The sequence below is a fragment of the Osmerus mordax genome, chromosome 10, assembly GCF_038355195.1.
Source record: "Osmerus mordax isolate fOsmMor3 chromosome 10, fOsmMor3.pri, whole genome shotgun sequence".
Lineage (NCBI taxonomy): Eukaryota > Metazoa > Chordata > Actinopteri > Osmeriformes > Osmeridae > Osmerus > Osmerus mordax.
This window is the reverse complement of record NC_090059.1, coordinates 10,796,618-10,816,948: the sequence shown is the minus strand read 5'-3', so window position 1 is coordinate 10,816,948 and position 20,331 is coordinate 10,796,618. Positions and strand designations below refer to the sequence as shown.

Sequence of the window (20,331 nt, the reverse complement as noted above, 5' to 3'; positions counted from 1 at the left end):
CCCTCCAAATCCCCTAAGATGGATACATTAGAGATCAGATTCTGCGGGATTTTGTGGGAGTGTATACTGGGCACTGTTTCAAACTCAAGTCAATGCCATCTCATGCCAGCTTCAAGGAAACGCTGGTGTGTCAGATAACCTCATGAAGAAGTTGACTGTCTCCGATCTGAATTTGGTGGAATACATTATGCCTAGTAGGTGTATTGGTTTTCTGGAAACATTTTGGAACATGGTGTTCTTCAGCCTTGATCTGATCATAACTTTCTTTCTGAAGGACCACTCCAGATGCTCCTCTGAATGTCATTTATTTTCTGCAATCCCTACTTCTCTCTCTCTATTGCTCTCGTTTCCACACACACACACACACACACACGCACATACAAACACAAGCATAATCACACTCTGCCAATTCAGTAGATATTGGCGAGTCTATTTTTTATGAAAATTGTCATTTTGCGCTTCCTTCCCTGCTTCTCTCCCTTCCTCTCCTCTCTCCTAAATGGGGTGAGATTGAGGAGGAGGGCTGAAGACTTGAGGCGTGCTGAGACCCAGGTGCATCGTGTCGGTCCTTGCTGATTGCTTCTGTGATCAGTAGAGAGATTAAGGCCACCGTGTCTGATGAATTTTCGTCTCAGCGGCGTCCAGAGCTATCATGTCTGACCTGGCAACCGATCTTCCATCTGCCATCACGCACGATGTGAGATGGTTGTTCTTTTTGTTTCCAAGAGGTTCTGTTGGTGTTGGTGTGGGAGCAGAGATGTGCGTGGAGCGCACATGTGACTCATCTGAAGTCTTTCAACCACTTTCAAATTGATCAGGTGGATGTGGAAGTAAGAATACGGACAGTATTTGTGTAGGTGTGATTAAGTGACTGGTGTACAGACGATCCCAACTCTAATCACCAGCCTTGTGTCACTGTTTATGAGGTGTCAAATAGTCACCCGGAGAAAACACACTCCAGCATCCACACACAGCCGTCTGGGGGAATGTGTGAAAACTGTTCCTTTCTCTCTTTCCATTTACTCCCTTTCTCTCTTTCACACAATGTTCCTGTCAACTCTGTAGATGTTTCGTTCTCCCTCCCTCTCTCCGTCTCTTTCATCCGCACTCTCTCTCTCCTTATCTCTTTTCCTTTGTCAGTGGGTTAGGCTTTATCGCCTGCCTGCTTATCTACCTTGGATGTAAACACGTGATGTCCTTCAATATGGAAAGAGGAAAAGAAAGAGGAGGGGAAAGAGAAGGGGTAGAAATGGAGAGGGGAGGGGAGAACCATCCTCAGAGAGATGGGAACACACATTAGACCATCTGCTGTGTTAGGTTGGAGTGGTTTCCCAAGAACTGTGGAAGAGGGCGTGCACGTGTTGTGTTGACGGTGCATCAGTGTCACAGAGCTTGGTGTGTAAGTATGTGTTCACGTGGACATGAGAGGTTGCTTTCCATCAGCAGAGGAACCTAACCCTAACCTAACCCTACACCTAACCCTTACCCTCTCTGATCTTTTTCTTGTGTTGCTTGGGGCTTTTATCCACTCATACACTTCTTTAGGAGTGGGTCCTGTAATCAGATGAACACGCAGCAGGGCCAATGCAGCCCTGAGGAACACCTCCAGGTCTGAGTCTCACTAATGAGACTAATGAGTCACACTTAACTCGGGGGGGGGGGGGGGGGGGGTCCTACTGAAAAGTAGGACAGGCAGGAAGGACTGGGAATAATATCAGCTAACACATACAGGCCCACACACGTCATTCTGTTATTAAGGGACTGAATGCAACACCTGTTTCCTGACAGGTACAAGATTATATTTATCTTGTCAACTCCGAAAGCAAACTGAGACACACATACACTCACTCACACACACACACACACACACACACACACATACACACACACCATAGACCATACATTACACAAAGGAGCTAGATATTGCTTTGGCTTCAAAATCCCTGAGTCCTGTGTGCCAGTCAGTGACTACACAGTCAGAACACATCTGATCAATCTCCCTCCCCTACCCCATGATGATAGCTCCAGCCTTAGCACAACATGTTCTGCTTCCCTGCAATGAACCAATCACCACACACATCCATCTCCATCTGCTCCCTATTAGATGAGCCCAGACCAATCAAGGGGTACAGATATACAAAATATTTTAAAAACGAACGTGGTGTAAAGATGTAAAGATCTCAGAGTGTGTGAACGACCATGGACCGTATGGAGACAGTCTTCATGAGAGGTGTTCCCTGTGAGCTCTTTCTGTGGTGGAACTGGATGGAAGATGGAGGGGAGGGGTGGATGAATGTGGGGGGTGAGGTGGTGGAGGTGCAGAGGAGGGAGCAGGATGAGGAAGTGAAGGATGAAAGAGTGAGGGATTCATTGAACATAGTGGGGGACTGTTTATGATGCTGCCACACAGTAATTATGTTGCCACTCTCTGCTTTCCCCAATCTCTCCCTCCCTCCCTCCCTATTTCCCTCCCTCTCTCCCTCTCTCCCTCTCTCCCTCTCTCCCTCTCTCCCTCTCTCCCTCCCTCCCTCCCTCCCTCCCTCCCTCCCTCCCTCCCTCCCTCCCTCCCTCCCTCTCTCTCTCTTTCTCTCTCCCTCCATCTCTCTCTCCCTCCCTCCCTCCCTCTCTCCCTCTCTCCCTCCCTCCCTCCCTCCCTCCCTATCTCTCACCTCATTTTCTCATCTCTCTCTCTTCCCTCTCACAGCCGCCTGCTGTTTTTGTTTCGCTGTAGCTTTCTATCGCTCTAATTTTTCTATCTGGACTACTGTGATATTTCATTTGCTCCTGCATGTTTGCAAGTGCTGCTTTAATTTTTTGAAAACATTTTATTATAATTTTAAAATTGCAGTTATTAAACCTATTGAACTGTCAAAAACTGTCTGTTTACAAATAGCATTTCCATACTCTCCTATCTCTCCTCCTAGTCTTCCTGTTCATCTTCTTCCTCCTCCTTATTTTCCTTCTCCTCCTTTCCTCCCCCTTCTCCTCCTACCATGCTGCCGTGCAAGGAGGCAATGGTCCCAGACAGCCTTCTCCAGGACAGAGATTCATTTACAATTCACCAGCAGACTTCTTGTGGTTTTCTTATTTCTGTCACAGTCAGGGGTTGGAGCGTCTGTGGACAAGGTTAAGTTAGGCCAGGCTCACTCTCTTGTGTGAAAGTTACTTATTTGTTCCTCACAAAGTGTCGAAGGAGTTTTTCACAAAGACCCAGGTTCTTAGTTCACAACCCTGTCAGAGACTGGGTTGCAGAGGTTTCTGAAGACTGGAATCTCAGTTACAGTAATTGCCCAATTCCCTAACTGCTCAGCCATCTGACCCCTAACTTGCACTTGGAATCCAAGACCACAGTGGCTGTTATGGAGGGAATTATTTCATTCACACAGTATCCAGCTGTTTTCTCTGGCAAAATAAATAAAAAAAGGTTTGAAAAAAGATATAGTAGATTTTTGATGAAAAGTTTGTGTGTGTGTGGATCAGTGTGTAAATCCTGTCATCTACTCGTTCCTGATGTGGGTGGGCTTGGGTGACCAGAGGATTAAGTCATGTGATGTGTTGTTACTCACACCTCGTCAGACAGAGCGGATGATGTCACAGCGCCAGGCTGTACACCTCCCCTGAGAGGTCGGACAAGGCCAAGACTTCCTGGGGTGTCTAGCCCCTCCCCTCTCCTGATCTCTCTTTTCCTCTCTCGCACTCCGTTGCTCTCCCTCTGCCCCTCTCACTGTCTTCCTCCCTCCTCTATGTCTCTCTCTCTCTCGGGATCAGCACTTGCTCGGTGACAAAGTGTAGGGATGAGTAATATTGCATCATCAAACAATCCTGATGTATTAGCCAAGCTGTGCCTTCTGAAGGTGCGCGCCACCATGGTGATGAGATGACTTAGAAAGGCCAGACGTGTTAGTCATCCTAGTTGACATTGTGTCCATTACCTCCCCTCTCCAGACACACTGCACTCCGTTCTGCATCCTCACCAGAGAGACAGGAATCTGGGTGATGCCACTGTGGCACTTTGTGACACTGTTGATATGGAAACAGTCCAAGAAGACAAATGTGTTCAGCTCCATAACAACGGTGTTCATTTAGCTTTAGATAAATGTTGGCACACTGACAGAATTTGCCAAACTGAAAATCTCTGTTTGCTAGGGCTATTATTTCATGGAGGGTGTTGACCAGGAGTTGGCAGCAGATGAATGCCACCTGGGCAGGTCACTGGATGTGTGAACCAAGTCAGTGGCGACCAGGAAATGGCCAGTGGTGTTGAATCTAATCAAATCTGAAATGAAATGTAGGATTGATTTAATTAAGATGTCAGGAAGCCTTGAGGTGCAGATTAACCTGTTGATGAAAATGAACTCTGGGAAATGAGTGTCTTCCTATGTGTATGTAGACTATGCCAGAAACACAACTCATTGTGTGTGTGTGTGTGTGTGTGTGTGTGTGTGTGTGTGTGTGTGTGTATGGGTGGGGGGCTGTTGGCATTCTGACTGTAACAACAGTGTTATTTCACAATTCAACAGAAACGGCGCTATAGAATTAGAAGGTGGAGAGGAGGTTTGAGCTGTGTTGTACAGCAGCAGTACCCTGCAGGACCCTGCAGATGGCTCCTGCTCCAGAGTCATCCTTGGCTTTGATGTGCTGCTGCACCAGATGGTGCTGCCTTGGGACCTCTCCCCGGCGTCCATCTGCATTCCACCAAACAAACCTCCCTGCCCCTCCATCCTGGCCTCCCCAGCCCCAGCCCTTCCAAACCCTCCCTTCCTCAGCTCACCCTGTACAGACCTCCTTCAACTCCTGCCCCCCATTCTGGCTTCCTCAGCCCCAGCCCCAGCCCCAGCCCCCAGCCCCCAGCCCCCAGCCCTTCCACACACCCCTTTCCCTCAGCTCACCCTGTACAACCCCCCCAGCCCTGTCCTCCCTGGCCTGCCAGCTCCACTCTCCATCCTCTCTGTGCTACAGTGGGTATTAGCTTGATAGGGTAGAAAGGCTTTAATTGGGGGTGAGATCACAAAGTTGGAGGGGGTAATTATCCTACCGGCTATCTGAGATCACGTGTGTTCGGTGAAAGAAAAGGCGTGGCGTTGGAGGTTGTGTACATGTTATTGCGTGTGTGTGTCCCATTAATGTCTGTACTGTATGCATTTGAGTATGGTCCAGATTTGTTTTGCACCAAAAAGTAAACAGTTACTCCTAACCTGGTCTACATGGACCCAACATGAGTCACCATTGCAAAATATGATCACAGCTGTAGTTTTCCAAGAAGGACCATCTACTGTAAATAGTGATCAGCCTAGAGCAGTCTCCACTGGTCTCTCCCTCTCTCCTTCACCAAAGTCACAACGGTTCAAATGACCAGCGGCCACCTAGTTATGCAATCTGCACTCTTCTGCCTCAGGTTGGAGTTGTGTGTGTGTGTGTGTGTGTATGGGGGGAGGGGGGATGTGAAGAGGATGTTTATGTGTGGAGGAAGATATGTGGAGGAAGAAAAGGGTGAATGTCCCTGTACTTACTGTAAGTCGCTCTGGATAAGAGCGTCTGCTAAATGACTCAATGTAAATGTAAAAGGTATCGGCAGGTGAAACAGAAAGGAGGGGGGGGTGAGGGGGTGCTGAGAGCAGTAACATCTAGGGGAGTGACCCCTACATCTCCTATTCTGGTTCCCTCCCACGCACACTCTCTCGCTTATACACTCGTACACACACACGTACACTGATACGGTCTGGGTGGTTTATAAATAGTGTAATTGTGGTCTAGCTCTACAGCTGACCCTAAGGTTCTTTCGTTGTATTCAAAGAATACTGAAATAATTTGAGGAAACAGAAAACCTTTCTAGACTAAAGGTGCTCCTTACAGATATAGATACCATCTTTTTATTTAAAGGCTAATGGTTTATAATTGTCAAGGAGAATGGGAATTAAGGGACTGAATCATATCAGCAGAAATGAACAGATTTCCTAGTTTCTCTCTAAAATCATAGACACATCTCTCAGTAATTTCAGTGACATACATTAGTACCTACACCTGTATACATATTATTGTTTAAAGTGGTGGACTATGTTGTGTAGGTCTACACAACTATACTGCTAAACACCTAGACTGGCATCATAGCAACTAAGAGATTAATTGGTATAATGACAACTTGTACAGCATAAGTGATTTATATTTTATCACAAAACAATTCTGTTTGTCTTTAAAATCACAAAAGCAACTTTTGGGTTAGTGAGCACCTTTTGATGCATGAGGACATTGCCAGGTAATTTCAGAGATGATCTAATAGGTCCATTGGTGTGTGTGTGTGTGTGTGTGTGTGTGTGTATGTGGGGTGGGGGGAGGGGGGTGGTGGTACTGATGTTGCCCTTTCACTGTCTTCCATTCCAAAACGGTGTCACCTCCCACCAGGCCTCACAAGCGTGCTTTGCTGGGCTGAAAAAGAACAAGAAAGTTAGTGCACGAACGTGGGCAGAAAGAGAGCCCATCCTTTTGGCTAAAGAGAAGATGTGATTGGTCCAGCACGCCCCTTCCATTGGGCAGTGTGGAAGACTATTGCGAGTGCGACAGGCATAGGTATTGAGGTCTCTGTTAGACAGATATATGCTTTCTCATACAATTCTGATAGTAAGATCTTACACAAATTCTATGTACTATTTGTTATGCTCGCAGTGTCTGCCGGTGGGGCGCGCCGTCCCCACAGCCCACTCCTTGGGGTTTGAGTTCTCACCTGTCTGCGTCAGACACGGACACTTCTCACATTGCCACGATGTGAGAAGCTGCAGGAAATGAATCTAACTAACCTCTACACTAAATTCGGACAATTGCTGTCAGCGAATGTGTCACTTGGTGGACCTCAACATGAAGCGGATAACTGGACTTTCGCAAATACCAATCCCTTCGCGGTGGACGTTTTATTTTCGGGACACGAGCCAGGCACCATCGTTCTGGTGGTTATGTACACGCTTTCTTTTATTACCGGACTCGGTGGGAACATCATGGCTCTCCTGGTGCTCACGCGCAAGAGGAACCGTTTGGCGGGGGCATCGGCTACGCGCCGGCTCCTGGTAAACCTGGCAGTATGTGACATGATGGTCGTGTGCGTGTGTATGCCCGTGAACCTGGGACACAAGGTTTATAACGCCTGGGTGTTTGGAGACTTCATGTGCCGCGCGGTGCCGTTCGTTCAGGCGGTGTCGGTGTCCGCCAGCGTTCTGAGCCTGGCCGTGATCAGCCTGAACCGGTACTACAGTGTACATAACCCACTCCACGCAAGGTCCTTCTTTACAGGGCGGCGGATACTCTGCATGATCTTGGTGGTGTGGGCTGTGTCGTCAGTTCTCTGCCTCCCGCTAGTGTTCATGAACACCACTCGGACCCTGTCTCTCCTGGACGGGGCGCACACCGTCACCGTGTGCGTGGAGAGCTGGGGCAAAGTTAAGCTGCGACAGGGCTACAACTTCCTCCTCTTCTGTTCGCTCTACGGATTCCCCGTGCTGTTCAACTTGGTCATCTGCCTGCTTACGGGATGGAAGCTATGGGGAACGGACGACAAACTCCAAGAACCAAGCAAATATGGTATTGCGCAATCAGTCTCTCGTCTAAAAGTTCGTCAAAGGATCGCCAAGATGGTGTTGTCTTTGGTACTGCTTTTCACATTGTCCTGGTTACCCCTATACGTGGTGGACATCTGGATAGATTTCAACATGCCGGAGACCATAGGCGGAGAAGAGGGAAATCATTTCGAACACGAGTGGATCATGCAGAGCAGACCCTTTGCACAGTGGCTTGGTCTGACCAACTCTGCTCTCAACCCACTGTGTTACTGCTTCGTGGGAAACCTGTACCGGTCAGCCAAGAGGTTCCGGGAGAGCTACAGACAGAAACTGTCGTCAGTGTTCAGTCTGTCGTTACAGCAGTCTACCATGGGCGACTCCGTGCGTAATATCTCCCTCTCCCACAGCCGCCCTCCATCAAACAAGCGCGCCACCGAGAAGCGCGCGTCGAAAGATTGCGACAATCTTGATGACAGGTTGACTAAGAGTCAAAGTTTGTCTACTGTCACAGTTTATGAGACAGTTTTCGATTGACGTGTTTAAAGTATCATGTCGTGACACAATGAATGTCGAAAACAAACCTACTCACTGGCCCAGATCCGTCTGAGACCTGTCATCTTTCAGTATTTGGTGTCCCCTTTTTTATGTGCGCTTCAGAAAAAAAGGTTTTGGTGGCAGATTGTGCTGGTAAACAAATGTAAAGATTTAGCATGGGGCCGCTAACCTTAGGGTTTGGTGGTCATAAAAGCTTACACGTTCTGGGCTAGCTACTTGTAGTTCATATCTCTTAAAATGTACAAAAGTGAGTACTGTGCATTTTATTAAACGTTGTGGACATGCTGTTCTATTTTACATCACATGATTTATCAATCAATTAAGTAGCCTAGGTCTAGGATTCTGTGGCGCAACCATTTACAACTAGCCTATTAAATTGAATCATTAAAATCAAATCAAATTGTATTCGATATACAGACCACCCAAGACCGAATTTAAATCCTCATAAAAGTAAAACGTAATTGGAAATGTGTCGTAAAAACCTGTGAGATTTGGGTTAATTTATTTAAATATTGAAAATATCAGTACCCGTGTAATTGAGTAAATGTACTAACCCTGTACTTTTCAGTCTTATTTTCCACATTTATGGCAGTTAGTGTAGATGCATTTTGCGGGAAACCATCACCGTGCAGGATGTGTCTTGGCATACCGCTTCTTTGGTAGCCTACGATCCGAAGTGATTAACACTGTCGGTGAGAACGGGGCCCACTGGCAGCTGCAGCTGGGACAGGAAACTTGATATCCTGATTAAGTATTACTGCTGATGCGGCCTGGTCCATGATCAGTGTCTGCTTGCTGCGGTGCACCGATCCAACGCTGGCGCATAATCGTCGGCTGGCACCAAAATCTAAATCCTGCCATCTGCACTGAAAGGGAATTGATCAACACTGGGAAGGGAGGACATAATATGAGATGGAGAGGAGCAAACGTTTATAGCCACTCCAAACATTAAGAAAAACTTCATTTACCTCTGCTAGTGTATATCTCATGCTATGGAGTGGTACCATCAGAGAGGGGGCAAACCCATTGACATGCATGACATACCTACTACAGCCTTCCACAGTGCCTTGAGACAACATAATTACAGACAAGGCGCTAGACTGACCAAACCAATTGCTGGCAAAAGGGGCTGCCCTCGATGTAGCTACTCATTAAATACTGCAAAGGTCACAGTCCCAGAGGCAAGACCCTGAGCTGGTTCTTAATGTTTAAAACGACTGCGCGTGTCATGGTCTTGGCAGAGAGAAATTGAGATAGAGCGAGAGCAAGAGAGACGAGAGAGTCAGAGAGTAAAGAGAGTCAGAGAGAAAAGAGACGAGAGAGTCAGAGAGGGATAAAAGATAGATAACTATTTATAGAAGAGAGGGAGGTTTAGGAGAGTTGATGGGAGGAAGAAGGAAGAGGGTGCATATTGAAGAGGCGTGTTCATCTGTCTGTCTTGTTGCTATGGCTCTGTTATCTCTCTTCCCTCTCCTCTCTCACTCTCATAGCTTTGCTGGTATAATTATTGTTAATTGGCAGTAATAGACTGTGACAGGGAGATTGAAGAGAGAGGGGGAACTAGAGCGAGGGACAGAGACTGATCAAGCTCTTCTTAAAACTCAAAGTGTCTAGGTTTCTTTAGATCAGACATCCGTAGTGACTTGACCACAGCTCAAAAGACTCCCTGGTTCAGTTGGTGTAATACTGGATGTTGTTCATCATCTGGTCAGGCCAACCATCTAAACCACTAAGCCACAAAACCACTAAGCCACAAAACAAGGAAATGCATAAACATTCATCAGATGTAGGCTACCCCACAATAGCCCACAAGGAAATTATTTCAATCGGTAGATGATTTATTTGGATTTGATATTGGTCAGTGTCTGTGTGTGTGTGAAGCCTGACAAACAGGACTCGCCTCATTACCTTGGTGTCTACATTCCTCTCACACTCTATCCACTCAGACCTGACCAGTCGGCAGAAGAGGCCGAAGATATCTGGTATCACAAAAGCTATTTATGCAGACCATACTCTCATAGTCACAAACCCGCAATGCATGTGAACTTTGATCACAATGACACATTACAAATTAAAATCCACAGTCTGGCTATGGCTCTAGAGGGCTCCATGCAGCAGTCTCTTTGATAGACAGTGGACTAAACAGCCAAACCTTCTGTAAGCAACACGCATGCAACAGTGGTCTGAAAACCTACAAACAATCTGTAAAATGTCCGCACAACCCAGAATATTCACAACTATTTTCCAGGCTTCCTCCCAGATATGCATCCCACCCAGATATTCATACACTGAAATGTAGCGCCCGGCTTGGCCAACGTTGTGCCAAATTAAGTTTAAGGGATTTCACCTGTCCTCCAATTTCTCTGTCTTCCTCTTCAGGTCCTCTACGTGCTCTATTTGTCTCCATTAATCAACAGTTACCTGCTCATACCGGGTAAACGATCATAACATAAATCAAGACACGAGGCGTTTCTCTTGTCCATAGGGACAAGAGAAGGACAGGGCAGAAACCGTACAGGCCTGATGATTAGAGCAATTCACAACAGGTAGGCGAAGTTAGGCTTTTATAGGTACTGTACCTACATTTAAACATAACACACCTTAGAACTGGTAGATGTACTAACTTAATTGTAATAAACACTAAATAAATAAAATGAGGAAAAAACACTAGGCTACACTAGGCCTGGCAATATAGGTTACTAATTTAACCAGACGAAGTGTCAATGATCCATCATCCAGACATAGAGCTCACATTTTTAAACTAGAAAGAAAACAAGCGGACTGGAGACTAGAAGCAGAACTGCATGAAATTACATAACGTGTTTAAACAACTTAATCCTGTGACGATGCTGCATCGCATTTAGCTAGGCCTGTACCATCCCAGGCTCGCACACACAGCCTTCGCACCGAGTAGCCTTGTGTAATCAAGATAAACCCAGTTTGGGTTTAACACAGCTGCTACTGAATAAAATAATAACCCAAATCTGTTATCCGCAAGATAAATAATCCTAGCCTAAACCTATATAGGCGTAGGGCGTACCGCAAACAACGCTTTTGTATGCTGTACGCTAAATTGAAACTGAACATGTATCAACTCTACCACCGCAACCTCATCATAAATTTGGAACCCAGGGCCGATTACGTTACACAACTTTGTAGACGAGTTCACTCGCACTAACCTCAATCTCCAATGAAATAGCCTAGTATTTGAAAGGGTTTAGAACGTATGACCAGATTTTCACCATGGATGGCAGCTCAGAAACTGAACATCGCTGCTCCACCCTCAGAATCTACTTTCACACCTCATACACTCCCACATCTGCAGATGAGAGCGGTTCACTGGCTGCGATTAAAGAAAAATAATTTGATCTCTAAACCGTGTTGTTTTCCCCACGACCAAAGAAATTCAGATCCAGTCTTCACTTGCTGTCGTCACTGATCAGTACACTTTAATAAGTCAGGAAGAATAACAGAAAACAGGCAATAATCTATTTGTTGATTCAACGAATGTGAAAAAGACGTATCCTTCTTAATGTCATCCTGTGCTTTGACCAATACCACAAGTTTTATTCTGTTCTACAGTTTTTGTATACAGCATCAGTGATGCAGAAACTGCAGAGGATTAACAAAGGAATATGGTCCTGAACAAGTCTGATTTTCATACACATTTATTTTAAAATCAGATCTTGTGGACATCGGTACTGAGGCTCAGCAGACTCCTCAATGGGTGCATTCAAAGTCTGTCATCAAGAGAAGGAGAGGGCGAGCGAGAGAGTGAGACACGGTAAGAGAAAGAAAAGTGCATCTTATACAAAGAGGACAGTACTGTGAAGCGCCTGAGCGCTGCTCTTTATACACACACACGCGCGCACACTCACACATCATTCCCCGATTACAGCAACACAACCCGAGCGCTGATCTTTACACATGCACAACCACACACCCACGCACACACACAAAACAAACAAACAACACACTCCCCAATTACAGCAACACAATCAGATCTTTAAACGAAGAGTCTTTAGTCTACACACAGACTGCCACCATGTCTTCCCTATAGGTCCTAATGGTGTGAATGCCTCTGCTTTCTTCTCCTCTCTTCATGACATTTTCAGCAGGGAAGGGTAGGGGTGGGGGTAGTTTATGCGGCGGAAGGTGATCCTCCTTGATGGTTGGATTGGTTAGAGAAGGTGTGTGTGTGTGTGTGTGTGTGTGGGGGGGGGTATTCTGTCCCCTTGGGACTGTCGAGCAGACGTGTCACTTCCTGGCTGAGGCATGATGGGTTCACATGTTGGTGCTCATTCGTGATTGGCTGTTGGCTGAGTTGAGCTCCCCTTGGCTGCCCTCTCTGGGGGGTGACTGGAGAGGTGCGGCAGAACAGTGAGAGAGAGAGAGTTAGTTTAACGACACTTCCACTGAAAAGCATCCCTTTAAATTCAAATAACTCGTTTCAAACAAGCAACTTGGGAACTGTGTGGAATATCAGTTCAAACTAGGGGTGCTCCGATCAGGAGTTTTGGGACCGATCGCTAGAAGCAGTATCGTCCGATACAGAGTAACAATCTTTTTATTTAATTTTTTTAATCTTAAATTCTTACAGCCTCTTAATATTAGTTAGACCTTGTACCGTTAGTAGTTAGTATAGTTAGACTTGTGCACCACTATTCAAGATCCCTGTTGAATGTATGCACCTTCCTGCTAAAGTAAATTCCTTTTCTGTGCAAACTTTCATGGCGATTAAACCCCTTTCTGATTCTGATTAATGGGTCTATTTGAAGCCTTCTATTTATCATGTAGCATTATCTATTTAACTATTCTTAACAACAATGTATATCAAGTAATACAATGAAGAGATGATAAAATATCATGAATTAACAACAGCTGTTTATTTAGTGGCAGGAAACATGTTTACCATATTCTCTCTTTCTTGGAGACGCAACATAAACCAGCCTATGCTGGGATATTGATAATCACTTATAAATAAACAAATGTAACTATCCTGCCGAATAATAAATTACAAAAACGGAATAAACAGTCTTTATACATTTTAACTTTAGACTATGACATCTGCAACATAAAAGGCCATAGCCAAAATATTGTTTCACATTTTTTTCTTTAGGTAGGAGATAAAGGACCATGGGCAATAAAGTGTACAGCCAAAAAAAATCGGCTCTTTTGATCGGCCTTTATAGTGAGTACCGATCTGAGTATTTAAAATGATTATCGGCCGATAACGATCGGCGACCGATCGATCGGAGCACCCTTAGTTCAAACTCACAATTCTGGCATAATTAGAGTGGTACAAACGTCATGCTACGTGCGAGACAGATCAGCACAAGGACAGAAGAAGCTGAATTAGCATTTGTGGAAGGAGGATCTGCCCGTCTCCAGGCTCATTATGGGATGTTAGATCAGTAGAGGACTGGCGTTAGGAAACTACTTAGGCATTCCACTGTGACTCATTTCACAAGGTCAAAACTGGGAAGGTCTAAGGAGTGAGAGATCAAGCTGGAACAGAGAGAGGGAAATTAGGAGGAGAGTTCTAGGGAAAAGACTGACAACCCTCTGATGGAGCCAGATATCAAGAATGACAGGATGACAGACAGAGAGAGGAGAGAAGAAGAGGCAGGTAGCGAGGTGAGGAAGAGAGGAAACGTGAGTGTCCAGCGGGCTCCAGTAGGATGCACAGGGGCAGGCGGGGAGACCACAAATGAAGGATCCGCTTTGAGATATAGCACCCTCGAGACGGTAGCTGGAAAGATAAGCAAGAAGAAAAACAAACCCCAGTCTAATCTCAGTGCGGCCCCCACCACCACCCCTGCGCCTGTCCCTGGGCGACCCCTCAGGCTACCTTGACGTGTATCTGGTTTCTCAGCACGGCGGCACGCAGGATCATGGCTTTGGCTCGTCTCTGGAACTCCTTGCCCATGTGGATGGACTTCTCAAACGTGGTGCTCCTCTGGTCCACATCACGCGCATACAGGATCTGACAGGGAGACGAGGGAAGGCTGTGAGGCATAATACCCAACACAGCTGCCCCTGCCTGTGACAGAGACTGGGTAAAACCCTTCTGATAAGACGCAGAGGGGGCCAAGAGAAGGTTGACTTGCTGTAGGAGCTGCAGCACAGATGTTTGTTGTTGTTGTTTAGCACCTTAATGTAGGACCTGCTGCTGAGACAGATGTGTGTGTGTGTGTGTCCTACCTTGCTGTGGGAGTCGATGCGTGCGTTGATGAGCCCCTCCAGTATGAGCTGGGTGAGCTCGTCCTCCAGGGCTGCCACGCTGGTGTTGAACGCCTGGGCCATCTTGGTCATGTCTGCTGACACGTACGGGCTGAAATACTGACACACACACACACACACACACACCGGGTTACACCACACATCCCATCAAGCTTGGATTTATTACAGAAAGATGGACTGGATGGACTTCTGCTGGATGACAGTCTCATACAACCTCGTATACGTCAAATGCCAGTGTATCCAACACCTTTACAACGACACAGCTTTTGCTGCAGTAAACATGCTATTTAAGCCAGGGTCGACCAGAGGGACACTGTCCATCAAAGTGGCAGAAATATTCCTAACAAGGTCAGTTCTGAAGAACCAACCTGTAGTTAACCACACATCTCCACTCCAATATTCCATATTGATGGCTGGAAATGGATTTGTTTACACGAATGAATGAAAGGGCTGGTTGCTGTTGACAAGCTCTAACAGCATATTGATGAAGTCGTAGTTGTAGAGCAGTTCTAATTACAGGCCGCTGGGTCTATCCAAGTCAACACCAGGGGACTTGTATTTGTAAAATAAGCAAGCTCTTCTGCTCTGACTGTCTCCACTAGGAGAGGAGGGCCTGGGGAATCGATAGGGAACTGGGCCCTGGCGGCTGTTTAAATGCTCCCGGGAGATTGATGTAAAAAACAATCCCATTTCCACCGGCCTGGCAATCCTAATGTCGTTACCGAGTCGGTCGATCAGCCAGGCGGTGTTCCGCACGGTTTGACAGCCGCTAATGGAGCTTAAGGAACATACGTGTGATTAGCACATGTTCCCCTGTTTGACACCAGCCCACGCACAACCCTCCCCAGTCTCTGTTTGAGGACTGGATGTGGCCTGTGTGTGAGAGAGTGACTGAGAATGACTCACCTGTATGAGGGCTCTGTTTCTAATCTGTGTGTAGAGGGTCCGTACATGAGGGGCCAAGTACATATCCAACAGCAGGTTGTCCTGGTGACGGACACACACACACACACACCACGTCAAGACCCATGTCTGTGATGAACACCAAAATCAATCTACTGATAGAGTGCATTCTAATCAGTGATTGTTGGAGTATCTTACTTTGATTTCGTCCAGCATTTTGAGACAGGAAGCGTACTTAGACTCATAGAACTTGAAGATGATGTCCCTAACCTGGGGTTCCAACTCTAGGAAGAGTTTGAAGGAGCTGAGAGGAGAGCGTCCAGAGAGGAGAGAGTTTAAATTGCATTTCATAACAATAATATAATTACTGGAAGTATGCAGAAGCCCACCCATGCATCCAATCACGTACAGACAACTCAATCAATTCTATCGCATGCACACATTCAAATTTGTCTTTCACTAAACTGGCACACAGTTACACACAAACACACACAGTCTATTCCTATCGCTATAATACAAATAGGCAGAGTTACATACACACACACACACACACACCTACCTGCTGGAGATGACATTCTTCTGTAGCTCCTGCCTGTCGAAGGTGGCTAGGGCACACATCCCTCCATACACAGCTACGTTACTGGGGGACAAGAGCTGGAGACGCACACATCATCACAACCAGCCTGGAACCTGACTGGTATGACTAGACGGCACACACATCATCACCACCAGCCTGGAACCTGACTGGTATGACTAGACGGCGCACACATCACCACCAGCCTGGAACCTGATTAGGATGACTAGACAACCAACTAGTCTGACCCTAACTAGTCTGACCCTAACTGGGCTACTCCTAACTAGTCTGACCCTAACTGGGCTACTTCTAACTAGTCTGACCCTAACTGGGCTATTCCTAACTAGTCTGACCCTAACTGGGCTACTCCTAACTAGTCTGACCCTAACTGGGCTACTCCCAACTAGTCTGACCCAAGTAGATCATGTCTCACTAGTGAAACAGGATGAATTCCAATAGTAGTAGTATAGTATATTGTTATACCTGGTAATAGAGACTATTGTGACTTACTAGTTTACCTGCCCTACCCTGGGTGTGGTGTTTCTGCCCTACCCTGGGTGTGTCGTTTCTGCCCTACCCTGGGTGTGTCGTTTCTGCCCTACCCTGGGTGTGTCGTTTCTGCCCTACCCTGGGTGTGTCGTTTCTGCCCTACCCTGGGTGCGTCGTTTCTGCCCTACCCTGGGTGCGTCGTTTCTGCCCTACCCTGGGTGTGTCGTTTCTGCCCGCCCCTGGGTGTGCCGTTTCTGCCCTACCCTGGGTGTGTCGTTTCTGCCCTACCCTGGGTGCGTCGTTTCTGCCCTACCCTGGGTGTGTCGTTTCTGCCCTACCCTGGGTGTGGTGTTTCTGCCTTACCCTGGGTGTGGTGTTTCTGCTCTACCCTGGGTGTGGTGTTTCTGCCCTACCCTGGGTGTGGTGTTTCTGCCCTACCCTGGGTGTGGTGTTTCTGCCCTACCCTGGGTGTGGTGTTTCTCACCTCTGGGAAGTCACAGTGGTCGAAGGACGCCAGCAGGAAACACTTGGCTGCTTGTTTATACTTCCTGGAGGCCAGTTCAGCTAGACCTGAAGGGGGGAGGGGGGGTTCAGGAAGCAGTGAGGAAAATGGGGAGGGAAGGAGGAATGTGAGGGAAGAAGGATAAAAGGTAGGGGAGGGATGAGTGACCAGAGAAGAATACATTTTGTGGAGAGAGAGCAGGATGAGTGAGGGGAAATAGATATGTTGGGGAGGGAGAGGATGAGTGGTGAGAGGTGTTCAGGGAAGGAGAGATAAATCCAGGGGTTTGGAGAGGGAGGGTTGCAGGAAAGAGAGGGGTGAGCGGCGCGGGAGTGAGGTTAACTATATTCAAGTGATTCAACACATTTTTACATTTCAGTAGCGATTGCACACAATCAAAACAGAACAAAAATGGAGCTCTATTCAAAGCGCTAATTATAATAAATGCACGCATCTGTTCACTGCCTCCAGCAACCCTGATCAGCCTGAACAATCAGGCAGACCAAAGGACCGGATACTTCAGACCTTTTGACAAACAAAACCAGGTGCATACGCTTTGTTCCGCTGGTGTATAGAAGATGAGAAGCGTGTTACCTGCTGCACATTTTAATTTAGTGAGGACGGCTTGACTCTGACAATCCCTCTCCCCTCGTTGCTGCAACACAAGAGACGGTCATTCATACCACAGAACACAGGGGGGGGGGGGGGGGGGTTCAGATAGATGACAGAACGTTCTCCAACAGTGCACTCTCACACATACCTCTGCTATCTCTGGAGTGGACTCTGCTTTACTGACGTAACTGAGGACATGGGACCAGTTCTGGAGGTAGACACTGACCTGCAGGCACACAGGTGTGCAGAGGAGACACACACACACACACAGGCTCAGTAGGAGAACGCCAGGGAGACAGAATGGGGCTTTGAGACTGGAAGAGGTGCAGGCACAGCAATGTTAACAAACACTGCCCTCTAGTGTCAATGGTTGGGAATAATCTGACGCGAGAGCCAAGAGGAGATGAGGGAACAACAGGGAGCGCGGGGAGGGGGCACATACACTAGAGCAATACATTAACGTCAGGTTCTAATAATAGAGGAGTATATGTAGATCAGGTCCACTACCTACTCACGTTGCCTTAATGCTCAAGCTGTTTTGTAATACTGCCAGCTGATTTATGTTTCAATGTTATTTCTATGCATTCAGACTATAGTCCTTAACTGACAGGAATGTGCCAATGCAATGACAGTGTCACATTGGGAGTGATAAACTAACAGGACCAATAACCATCAGATTTGACGGTTCAACCTGAAGTCACCTGGCCGAAAATCAGACCATAATCAGACTTCCATCAGACTTTGAGCTTTTAATGATGCTTAAGAGAAGAGCTAGACCAACTGCCTAGACGCTCCTACCTTGATGACATTAAGACACATGTTGATGACATGCTTGGCGCTGGTACAGTAGTCTCGGGCACGGGAGTAGCACTTGAGGGCGTTGCTGAGGTCACCACAGTCTAGGTAGTGGTCTCCCAGGTCATCATGACCCCGTCTGGGGAATGGAGGGCAAAGGTCAGGAAGTGTGCCTCAACTCCACCGGCCCAGCCAATAACAAACTAACCCAGCCTCTCCTACCTGATGCTCTCTTTGATGGAGTTGCCTTTGTAGTTCTTGAGGTCTGTGTCAAGCTTCTCAAGTTTGAGCAGGGCCTTTTTCCTCGTAGACTCTGCCCATGCGGTGTCCAAGGGAGGGGGGTCTGCCCCCCCTGCCTCTGCCACAGCATCCGGGGGCCCCGGGACCTCTCTGGGTGGACACACAAACACCTTTTCATCAAAGACACATTATTACAGGCACCTTCAAGCACTGACTTTTAGCTCTCTCTTCGGCTCCAGCGGGTGAGGTTTCCTAGGCGTCTCTGACACGCGTCCGTACCGTGTGGCCTCGGAGAGCTTGCGGTGGATCTCCTCGTACACGTCCACGTTGAAGGTCCTCTGGACAAAGGACAGTGCCATCTTCAGGGCCTCGGCCCTCAGCTGGGGACAGTGCTCCGCGATGAACTGCAGCCTCTCGATCCTCATCAGGCCGCTGTAGCTGGATGCATACTGCTCCAGGTCCTACATGCACATACACACTGCATGTTCATTTCCCACACAGATAGCTTTCATCCTGATTGTGTTAACTTGTGTCAGTAGTCGTAAAGTGTTCAAAATTTTCATCTTATTTTGGGATTACACAAATCAAAACTTTAATGGTGTATTGGTACAAGGTGTGCTTGGTAGGCTTTAAAACAGACAGCAGTGTGACCAGCACACCATGAAACTTATTGAGTTTTCCTGAGTTACTAGTATCAGAGTTCATACCAATGTTGGATTCTCCACCACGTAGTTGGCGTCTGGGGCGTTCTGCTGGTCTTCCTGCGGGTCTGCATCTATCTGCATGGGCTCAACGGCCCCCTGGGAGAGACCACACCCGCTCATCTGGTTAGTGACCGCAGCTAGCAAAGTTAGCTAATAGACAATGATAGCTAGTTTAGCTGTAAGGGCTGGCGAATATTTGTCACTGGCAGAGACAGTGTTTACATGCCTACCTAATTAGGCATAGATTACGTGCTGGCATGTGAAAGGCTAAGTCAACATTACAACATCGGAACTTTAAATTTAAGATGCTAAAAATGACAGACAAGCTAGCTGGCTAACAATATAATACCATGCATGACTGTCAAAGTCAGTCACAGCTAGGCACGCAAGGCAGTAGCCAACTAGCTAACATTAGCAACTTGAATTTCACAAGACAATTTTCAAATAAAACAACAGCCTGAATGTCTTTGTCAGCAATAATTGTGGCAACATATCACACTGGTTCAAACTAGCAAGTACGTATACTTATGATGCTACATTTATATTCTAGTTATCTGATAGGCCAAGCTAACTTGTAAAAGTTAGCCTAGCAAGCTACTTAGCTTTAACAGCACTGCAAGCCAAGCGGCGACGGCCCTAGCGCTTTCTGCCAGGGGGATCTTAAACTGATCTATGAACCCACTACCAATAAAGCGCGAACAAATCCAGTTGTTAGATTTTCCTCTGCTACACATTTTGCAGCACGAATATGCTTAATAAATGACTAATTATTACCTGAAAGTTGAAGACTTGCACGGGCAAAGGCATCTTTCCCGTTTCTGACGCGCGCTGCAGCAACAAACAGCGACGTTCGATTACTTCCGGTTCACCGACTGACAAACAGCATTTCCTGACTTCCCTTGCTCCAGATGTGATCGTGGTTTCTTTGATTTAGTACTTCAAAAATATTTTTCTGTCAGAGAAATTACTTTATCAAAACAATTATCTTCTTAGTTTCTACGACAACTCAAATCCACAGAGTGCTAGTGAATCAATCAGAATGTGGTTCGCTGCGGCTGCAAACAGGCCAGGCTGATAATAAGATTAGGATGAGGTTTGTCTATATTCAATTTATTCTGTATATATTTATTCAACAACTTTATAAACTCCCTGACAAATAATACCGTAGCA

The 20,331-nt window shown here is 46.7% G+C and overlaps 2 protein-coding genes across 2 annotated transcripts; one reads left to right on the top strand and one right to left on the bottom strand.

Annotated features, from left to right (window-relative positions):
• Positions 1–6,776: 6,776 nt before the first annotated feature.
• Positions 6,777–8,365, top strand: LOC136950744 (galanin receptor 2a). The gene has a single exon (XM_067245189.1). The coding sequence runs from the start codon at positions 6,777–6,779 to the stop codon at positions 8,076–8,078; it is 1,302 nt and encodes a 433-aa protein (XP_067101290.1). The 3' UTR covers positions 8,079–8,365.
• Positions 8,366–11,751: 3,386 nt separating this feature from the next.
• Positions 11,752–19,998, bottom strand: LOC136950553 (COP9 signalosome complex subunit 1). Its single transcript, XM_067244961.1, has 14 exons — positions 19,936–19,998; positions 19,165–19,257; positions 18,737–18,918; positions 18,440–18,607; positions 18,221–18,356; positions 17,571–17,648; positions 17,405–17,465; positions 16,793–16,878; positions 15,805–15,899; positions 15,444–15,549; positions 15,249–15,329; positions 14,304–14,441; positions 13,951–14,085; positions 11,752–12,458 (listed from the first exon to the last, which is right to left on the bottom strand). Exons 1-14 carry the CDS (start codon positions 19,966–19,968, stop codon positions 12,384–12,386), a joined length of 1,467 nt encoding a protein of 488 aa, XP_067101062.1. The 5' UTR covers positions 19,969–19,998; the 3' UTR covers positions 11,752–12,383.
• Between the last annotated feature and the right edge of the window lie 333 nt (positions 19,999–20,331).